The following is a 9626-nucleotide window of genomic DNA, read 5'->3' as shown; positions in this document are numbered from 1 at the left end:
TTCATAAATAGGAACACTGCTTCATACCAAAATAAAAAAGACGAGGCAATCTCTCTGTACAGATTCTGGTTAGTAGTTCATGAAACAAATACAACAGAAACTCTGAAGAACAAAACCTAATTGAAGCTATAAAAACACTACATTACAAGGTACAACATAAAACTATCAGCACGCCAAGGTTACGGTTACCCGCCACATCGGAACTCCTCTTCGTCTGCCCATCACAAGGAATGGTTCCGCTTCGTCGCTTCCATCTTTAGCAAGAGATCCTTTATATCTGCTTCCATCCTCATCTTCATATTGGAGTATTCACGATAGGCTCGATCTAGAGCTTGTACTTCTTCGACTTTCTTGTTGCGCATTTCCTCTGCCTCGACTAAGCGCAGCTTTGCTATTCTGCTCCTATATTCCTCTTCAATTTTTTCGTTCTTTGCCATCGCTATGAGTTTAAGTCTCTCGGCATCTCTTCTTGCGTCATCTGCTCGTGTTTGGAACATTTTCGCTTCAGCCTGCTTGATCCTCACAATGCTCTCCAGCTCATCGAAAAGAGGTTCTTTTTGGGCACTTGTGTGAAACTCCATCTCCATAAGGCGTTTATCATGCTGATCGTAGTTAAAGCTAGGATGAATGTTTGCTGCAGTCTCCAACTTAGAGGACTTGTCTGTATATACTGATTTCAGCCATGCGGGTTCCTGGCTTGGCCCAGCAATCCCATTGCTAACTTTACTATGATCCTTTGTCGATAAAACGGGTGTTTTGCCTAGCTTGGAACTGTCGGCATCTGCAACAAAAAAGTGAAGGACTTATTAGCACTCTTACAGTTTCCATTTAACTAAACACAGGATTACTACACGGAGCAAAAAGGCACAGCTTTGAGATTCAACAAAGCCATGAGTTTCTGCTTCGGCATTGTGTACTCATGCTATATACTCCGTAATACTCGATACTATTCTTTCCCCTTAATATTCTCACATAAAAAAAGCAGTTCAGAGACACTGATACAGACGCTTTTACGCCAGCCATCAAACTGAATCCCCAAACCCAGAATAAAAAAACGAAGCTTCAAGCAGGCCAAACACATTAAGTAGCGTCAACATTTCAAAAGGTTTCCATACATGTCAAAACAAAGTACACAACTTAAAAACTTTTATTAACAGCAATTCCCAAGTATCCAAATCTCTATGTAACATCGATATCTTGTAAACCATGGAGAAATGAAGCATCTGTAGATTTCACGAGGCAAAAGATAACAAAGCCATTTTCCCGAAGAAAAATCCAACGGAAGCAAGGTAAGTCATCTTACAAAAACTATGAAAATGACTGTTCTTTTATACCCTCAATAGCATGAAACATCCTTTTTACTAAAAACAAATATATGGCAGATAGAAAATATATTGCATTGAATGTTCATTAGAAAAAAAGGTATGATTCTAAACAATGATATTATGACAACGCAGATTATAACCCCAAAAAAGTATCGTAAGAACAAAACATTAAATGTTTCGGATAAAACAAATAACTTACCCGCGAGAAAAGCCATGACATAACTGTAAACCTCCGGAAGGTCAGACTTGTTTACCAGTCTTGCCAGTGATTGATCAGCAATTTCATAAAGTCTTCTCCCTCTCATGTCCTTGCTGACACCAAATATTCTCTTAACGTATTCAAGTTCCCTAGCAAGATTTTCCATTGTCCAATCCTTTGCGAAATTCTGAAAAACCTCCTTCACAAAGCCAAACATCTCAGAAGGATGATCGCAGGCCACACAATGAAACTGCATCTCAGTCGTCCCTTGGGATCCAGTAGCACTGCGTCCATTTCTAATATAAGATTCCCGCAATGCACAATCCGCATGGCACCAATGGAGACAAACATCACACCCAATCCAACTACATGTATTTGAGGCCATGTCAAACTTTGAGCACACAAGACACATACATGCACTGCAAAAACCACTCTTTTGCGAACAAACTTTGCAATCACATTCATCCACAGGCACCAAACTCCGACAAGAAGGATTTCTGCATCTTGAGTTCAGAAAAATTTCAGCTAAATCAGAAGATGATGCACCATTCTCTGGCTGGAGATAATTCGGTAGACCAGTCTTCAGAGCAACCAAGATTTCAAGTTGCGCACGATGAGCCTTTAGTAGCATCTCCATGGTTATATCAGACCTGCTCTGCAGTGCCTTCTGGAATGCAAATAGTTGCATGCGCTTATCCATATTTAACATCATATCGCGAATGGTCTCCTTCACACATGAAGCGGATTGTCCTGTCATCTCATGAAACTTTCTAGCCATTACGTGTATGGGATCAGAGACAATCCTGGCAACGATTGTCTCCACAAAATCAGCTCCACCAATGAGAAACTGCTCTTGTTCCTTCTGACTGCTAGTCCTATATAAACTACCACTACTTTTCTCTCTCATTAGTCGTTTCCTGTCAAAACTATAGTTTGATCCCATTTCATGAGATCCAACGCTATTTGAAGGTGATCTAACATCCTCATGGTTCCTTGCCTGTCCTCCTGACAACTGCTTGTGGAAGCTCAGCTGCCTTTCCATTCCATTCGCCACTTTAGGGCTTCCTTCAGGATGTCTAAGATGTTGTTGCCCTTGGCCCAACTGACCATTTGGAATGCCTTGCGATGCTTGAGACTGTTGTTGTTGAGACCCGTTTCCATTCATCAAGATTCTTTGATACAAAGGGACTTCTTTACTCTTAGCATCATTCTGAGTGAGTGCCTGCCAAGGAACTTCTTTACCCTTAGCCTCACTCTGAGCGAGTGCCTGCCAATCAATTCCCTGGAAAAGGGGACGACTTTTAACCGACTGTTCAAAGTCCATCGAATTCTGGGTGGTTAGCGAACAGCTAGGGTTGTGATAAAACGACTGCGAGCCTGAAAAGGATACTGACTGAGTAAATCCATCAGAGTTAGTACGAAAGGTATTGCTTAGAGACTGAACACTCATTGATTGGTCAGGAGAACCAGGAGCTGCGCCACCAATGGGTAACAAAACATTAGGCAAGCTAAGAGAAAGATCAAGCGGCTCAAGTGCTAGCTTCTCATCCTTCATACTAGCACCAGATTGATCAGCCTTCTCCTGTCTCCTAACCGGAGAGCTCGAAAACAACTCGAAACCCCTACTGCTGGGTCCTTCCATATCATTTTCCATGCCAGTGAGCAGCTCTCTGGATTCTCTGTCAGCCCACCGACCATCTTCAGCTGAATCCACCAGATCGGCCGGTGTCACGGCCACGCTTTTACCTTTATCCTTAAAATTCTGACTCAAACTCATACTCATATCCACCGTATTCAGTTTAACCACTTCATTATCCTCCTCATCCTCGGTTACCACCTTATCTGACTCTGTCATTTCGTCGTCATCATCCTCCGCCTTCACTTCAAGGTCTATTCCCTTATCTTGCTTTGGTTCCTTTTCCAATTCCTTCGGAATCTCCACGACCACTTCTTCATCACCTTCCCTGAAACTCCCTTTTCCCTCATCTTCACGAGCTTCCACATTCCCGCTTTGATCAATCATATCGATCTCGCTATTTGGTAAGTCATCATCTTTCTTCTCCTCCTCCTCATCTTCCCTTTCACACACACTCCCTTTATTTGCATCTTTCACCTCTTGTTTATCCGAGGACTCGCCTTTCTCCTCCCTAGCCTCTTGTTTATCCAGAGTCTCAGCTTTCTCCTCAACCTTATCTGTATCTGTAACCAAAGACGCGATTCGGATCTGTGCTTCTTCCGTTTCAGCTCCCCCTTCAAGGCCCAATTGGGGCTCACCTCCACCACCAGCTCCAGCTTCCGGGTCAAGCTCACCCTCCTCCATTTCACTACTACTCCTACTCCCCTTCTCAGCCTGAACCTCCTCCGTCTCCGTCTCCGTCTCCCTCTCCCTCTTCCTCACCTCAACACTCTCTGGCTGCTCCACCGGAACCTCATCCGTCTCCGTCTCCGTCTCCGTCTCTCTCATCCTCACCTCAACACTCTTTGGCTGCTCACCCTGAATCTCTTCAGCCTCCGCCTCCGTCTCCTTCTTCCTCACCTCAACACTCTTCGACTGCTCACTCCCCACCGAGTCCTTGGACCAAGTCGGAGACTTGGACTTCGACTCCGATTTCGAACCCTTCCCATCCCTAAACCTCCTCGCCGGAGACCTAACCCTAGACTGCTCGCTCCCCGAATCCCTCGAATTCGACCACGTCGGCGACCTCACGTCCCTCAACCCTTTCCCTCCTCCTCTCTCCTCGAACTCCTTCCCGAACCTCCGCCACGAGAACGCTCCGCTCCCGCTGCCTTCGCGCCTGGACCTGTCCCGCTCCGATCGAAACCCTTTCGGAAACTCCGCCGGCGACCTCCTCGACGCGGAGAAGCTCTCGGACCGGTGCGTCAAATTACGATCGTACCCTCCGCCATCTCTGTTGTACCGATCGGTCCCCTTCCTCCTATCGAAACCGTCGAACTCGTGCTCCGTCCTCTTCCGGACAGTTCTGGATCCGCCGCCGGAGCCGGCCGGTTCCCGATCGTCGTAGGAGCGAGCCGGCCCTTTAGAAGAAGCGGAGGAGGACGAAGAGAGCAAACCCTTGCGCACAGTATCTGGCTTGTAGTAGAAGCTCCGGTGCGAAGAGGAGGAGGAGGTCCGGCCGGGGTTTGAGCTCGGGTTCGGGTTAGGATTCGGATCCTTACTGAAGGAATCGAGATCGTCGCTGGATCTCAACCTCTTCATTTCTCCCCCAAATTAAAAATTAAATCAGAAAAAAAAACAAAAATTGAAGAGCTACCGGCTACGATGTTGTATGTGAGCTGAAGGGGTGAGCGCCTTTGCCCATAAGGGAGGTCGAATTGACGGGGATTTCGACGAAAGCTGTTTGGAAAGTGAGCTGGGGTTGCAGAGAGAGGGGATAGCCGGCGGAGGAAGGAAGGTTTGGGAAGAGAGAGAGGGGTAAAATTGGAAGAGGGGAAAATGGGGGTGGGTGAAGGTGTGGATTTCAAAATGTGGCTTCGTTGAGTCAACGCAGCTTTAACTACTGATGAGGAGAGAGAAAGAGAGACAGGAGAGAGAGAGTTGGATACGCAAACTGCGTGGAAACGCATTGAAGACTGAAGAATGTGTCCCTTGACTCCCTTCGTTGGCAGCGTCAGAGTTTCAATGCTTCGTGACCATAGGGGAAGGTACATTAAACGCCATGATATAATCGAATAAAAAAATTTGTCTAATATTTTGACAATTTGTGTAGCCATGATATAATCGAATAAAAAAATTTGTCTAATATTTTGACAATTTGTGTATCCTTCCGTTTGAGACATAATGAAAAATTTCTTGTTGCCAGCTTAAGTGTATTTGAATGTATGAAGTAGAAAAAGGTGTGTACACAGCCATGTTAGGAGGTTTGATGGATTAGAAGATTAACATACGATGCGTAAAACTTTTATGGCAACAAATTATCCTTCTACCGTTAGAATTTCAAAAAAAAATCAACGCTGTGAAACTGTAGGTTATTATAGAAGTAGGTTCGGTTTCATTTGGTTCAATTTTCTTTGGTTTTTTCGGTTCGATTCGGTTCGGTTTTGTTCAGTTCGGTTTTAGTTTTTTTTTTTTTATAAAACTTTATCTTTTTTAATATGAAATTTAGAAAATAGGCTTTCATTGGCAGATTAATAATAAGGAAACACTACTACAAAAGGGCCTTATAGTGTCAGTGGATGGCGTCGGTTTAATTTAATATAGTGACGGATAAGACAGTTGCGACACTAACTGAAGATGACGTCGGATTTACTGTCGTTTTTTAGCTTCATAAAATGTCTACGTCGCTTTTAAACCGACGTAAACATTTAACGTCGCTTAGAACCGACATATATTTTAATAATTTTAAATAATAGCGTCGCTTTTTAGCGACATAAAGTATTAGTGTCGCTTTTAAGCGACATAAATTATTGTTTTTAAATAATTTAAAGCCTGCGTCAGTTCTGAGCGACATAGATTTTAGTTTTTTAAAATATTTTAAAACTTAGTGTCGGTTGTAGCTACGGATTGAGGGTCTTTATATACCCTCCCCTTGTTCTTTCACTTAGTGTTTGATGATATTTTATTGTAAATTATATTTCTGTTTTTTATTAAATATTATTTATAAGTTGTTTTTTATGTTAAAATATTATATGAGATAACATAACAACTTATTTTTTAACGAAGGGTTAAACGTTTTTTTTTTTCTTGCTTACTGTCGCTTTTAGCCGACGGCATATGTAATCTGCGTCGGTTTAGTTTAAATATTGTGGGCGGGAATTTTCCCGGTTTTTTTGCACGGGGAAATGGTGTGGAAAACTTATTTCAGTCATGTCAAAGTTTGCGTCGGTTTGAACCGACGCAATCCCTTACTAATCCGACGCAAAGATATCTTATTCTGACGCAAAGCGATCTTATTCCGACGCAATCTTTGCATTTTCGAGGCCACTGATACGACAGTCAATGTGTCAGTGTAACGTCGGTTTAAACCGACGCAATCTCACCCTATTCCGACGCAAAGCTCTCCTATTTCGACGCCACTTGCGTTTAGTCAAAAGCCTGTCAGGCTTTTAAGTAAACCTATGTCAGGCTAGGTGTAGCTGGTCCATGTCAGGAATTGCGTCGGTTTGAACCGACGCAATATGTAAATATTTCGACGCAATGTATAAAAGTCTCAGTTTGTCAGTGGTAGTGTCGGTTTGGACTGACGTAATATCTTCATAATTCGACGCTGAACTTGTATCCATATTTGAGCCCCTTCTTTCCCATTTTTCCGTGCTTCCATTTCTCTCTTTCATTTCCCTCTCTCGTTTACTTCCTCCCCTTCTCCCATTTCTCTTTCCCTCATTTCAGCCATATTCATTCCACTAAAATTTGCTATGGATAATTCTTGTCAAGAACAACGTTTTGAGGAACTTCATATGGAAGAGGAGTTCGAGGGTGGTTCGTTTTGGAATTATTATAATTTCAGTTTTGTTTTGTGTTTAAACTAGTATTATGTTTAAACTGAAAATCTACATTTGTTTGTGTGTTTTTAATTGCTTCTTTTATGTTATAATAAGGAACATCTCAACGGAGGCGGGGACCCTCAATTCCTAAATGGACGAAACAGCTTTGTTCGTTTGATTCGTCCGGAAAATGCATTAGTGATAATTCTAATGCATTTTCAAGACTTGTAGCAGCGGAGGTACGAGACAACAGAAATTTCCCGTTGGAGAGGGATTGGCGTAAGATTAAGCAAGAAGTCAAGGAAGTTTTGTGGAATAGAATAAAGGTATATATATAATTTTTTTTTCCTTGAAAATAGAAGAACAAAACCGATAAATTTAATAGTGATTGGTTGGCTTGATTATTTTTTTATGAATGCAGGGAAATATTTTTTTTGATGATGCTGATATTGTGAAAATGCCTATAATTCGTCATATGACGCTTAAGATTGCTGAGCATGCACATAAGGAATATAGAAATAAGTTAAAAAAAGAGCATTATTCTGAAAGAGCAGAAGAGGAGCGCAGCCACCCTCCTCCTGAAGTGAATTCTGCAGATTGGGCTGCATTGGTGGCACACTGGAATCAGGAAAAAACTAGGGTAATTGTTATATGATTTATTTCGTTTTAACTTTAAATCTGCCTAAAAAATTCCCCTTTTTTGTCAGGAGGTTGCTGAGAAAAATAAGATTAATCGGAAAAAGAAAACAATGAACCATACTACTGGGACAAAATCTTTTGCAAGAAAACGGCAAGAATTTGTAAGGATTGTTCACTTTAAAGATATGTTATTAATTTTAAATAATACATAGTTATACATTTTATTTTTAGTATGAGGTGCTAAAAATTGCTTGTATGAAACTTTATTTTTCATAAAGCGGAACAAGCATGGGAAAGAGGCAGATCCAGTAACCATTTTCCGTGAATGTCATACACGAAAGGATAAAAGTTGGATTGATGAAACGTCGGAGCGTACAGCGGTAATTGATGTTTTCGTTGATTTTTTCGTGTTTATCTTTTGTTGTTATTAATTTTTAATATGTATAACTTATTTTTCTGTTTTACTATAGTTTGATTTTTTTTTTTTAATTGTAATGCAAGGCAACCATGGAGGGCAATTTGCAAAATTTGATTGAGTCGGGCCAAGAGGATAATGAAGAACTTAGGACCCGTGTTTATGTTGATACAATGGGTCCTGAGACTCATAACAGAGTCAGAGGGTATGGTCATGGGGTGACTCCTGATATGGTGTCCTATGCATCTTCTTCATCTTCTACATCAAATTCCTCCAGGAGGTCATCTAATAGTGCAATGGCATTGCTGATGACTGAAAATAATATGTTGAGAATGAGGGAAGAAAATTGCTGACTTTGAATATTTTTTTATTTAATTGTTATCTAACGTCGGTTTAGTATATTTTATTTATTTAATTGTAAGACAATGTCGGTTAGATCCGACAGCAGGGTTGCTATATATTATAATTAAATTGCTAAATTTGAATATTTTATTTATTTAATGGTTATATAACGTCGGTTTAGGTATATTTTATTTCTATAATTTTATGGGAATGTCGGTTAGAACCGACGCAATGTTATGGATATATTATAATTAATGTTCAATTGTACGTTGGTTTAAAGCGACGCTAATGTCAGTGTCGCTTTAAACCGACGCTATATAGTGGCGGATTAAGCAATGAAACCGACACTGAAGGCCTTTTGTGACGCAAGCATTAGTGTCGCTATTGAAATGCAACATTACATTGTTTTATGTCGGATTTTTGCCAAATTTCCGACAGAAATTAGGTTTATTGTCAGTATTTGCTTCGCCGGTGATAGCCTATATTGTAGTAGTGAAATGGAGAAAGTGGGAAAGTAGTTGTTCATATACAAGATCATATAAACCAATTATATTCTATCAACAACCTCAATTACAAAGAAAAATTATCACTGTATCCATTCAAAAAGCAAACAAATAGAGAAGCTCTTCCAAGTTTCAAAGCCTTCTAAAACTTTCCTCCATAACCAATGAAATGTCCTCCCTAATTGAACCAAATATGCTCCTTGAAAAAGCCCTAGGCTTAGTTTCAAACTTAGCAACAAAGTTTCACAAAAGAAACATCATGGACATACCTTCATAAAGTGTATATGAATTCGGTTCGGTTCGGTTCAGTTTCCAAACCTCCAAAACTAAAACCAATCCAATAAGATTTGGTTTGGTTTGGTTTTTTCTTTTTTGGTTCGGTTTTATTTCGGTTTTCGGTTCATGTATTCAGTCTGATTTTTTTTTTTTTCGGTTTTTTGAACCCACACCTAGGTTATTACATTTGTTATTTCTCAAAATTCATTTTAATAAAAGAACAATAATATCTAAAATTAATAAAATTTTAACAACAATAAAAAGAGTCAATTGTCATATACGTAGTATGTGGTAAGAGGCTAATTTTCTCAAAATGAACAAGACATTCATTATGAAGAAAAAAAAATCATTCGATTTGGAGAGTATTTAATCATTTGTATGAATCAAACAAATTGACTCTTCTTCAAGAAAACCTTCGATAAGTCATATTAATCATAGAATCCAACAATACAAAATATAGATAATGGAGAAACTCATTCTTTTGA

The 9626-nt window shown here is 40.3% G+C and overlaps 2 protein-coding genes across 2 annotated transcripts; one reads left to right on the top strand and one right to left on the bottom strand.

The window, feature by feature from the left end:
• LOC103418592 (protein OBERON 4-like) lies at positions 1–5177 on the bottom strand. Its single transcript, XM_008356700.4, has 2 exons — positions 1525–5177; positions 1–781 (listed from the first exon to the last, which is right to left on the bottom strand). The coding sequence occupies exons 1-2, from the start codon at positions 4739–4741 to the stop codon at positions 222–224; spliced, it is 3777 nt and encodes a 1258-aa protein (XP_008354922.3). The 5' UTR covers positions 4742–5177; the 3' UTR covers positions 1–221.
• A 1720-nt stretch (positions 5178–6897) lies between these two features.
• LOC139192106 (uncharacterized) lies at positions 6898–8373 on the top strand. Its single transcript, XM_070813464.1, has 6 exons — positions 6898–6961; positions 7081–7292; positions 7388–7606; positions 7674–7766; positions 7884–7985; positions 8107–8373. The coding sequence occupies exons 1-6, from the start codon at positions 6898–6900 to the stop codon at positions 8371–8373; spliced, it is 957 nt and encodes a 318-aa protein (XP_070669565.1).
• The last annotated feature ends 1253 nt before the right edge of the window (positions 8374–9626 follow it).

Source organism: Malus domestica, chromosome 02 (genome assembly GCF_042453785.1).
Source record: "Malus domestica chromosome 02, GDT2T_hap1".
NCBI lineage: Eukaryota > Viridiplantae > Streptophyta > Magnoliopsida > Rosales > Rosaceae > Malus > Malus domestica.
Note: the sequence above shows the minus strand (reverse complement) of the source record. Positions and strands in the feature narration are given on the sequence as shown.

Bases quoted from the DNA above. Each gene is read 5' to 3' on its own strand.
- LOC103418592 (XM_008356700.4), bottom strand. From the start codon at position 4,741: ATGAAGAGGTTGAGATCCAGCGACGATCTCGATTCCTTCAGTAAGGAT. The intron at 782-1,524 runs GTAAGTTATTTG...TTTTTGTTGCAG, and splicing joins TGTCATGGCTTTTCTCGCGG to ATGCCGACAGTTCCAAGCTA.
- LOC139192106 (XM_070813464.1), top strand. From the start codon at position 6,898: ATGGATAATTCTTGTCAAGAACAACGTTTTGAGGAACTTCATATGGAA. The intron at 7,607-7,673 runs GTAATTGTTATA...CTTTTTTGTCAG, and splicing joins GGAATCAGGAAAAAACTAGG to GAGGTTGCTGAGAAAAATAA. The intron at 7,986-8,106 runs GTAATTGATGTT...TTGTAATGCAAG, and splicing joins AAACGTCGGAGCGTACAGCG to GCAACCATGGAGGGCAATTT.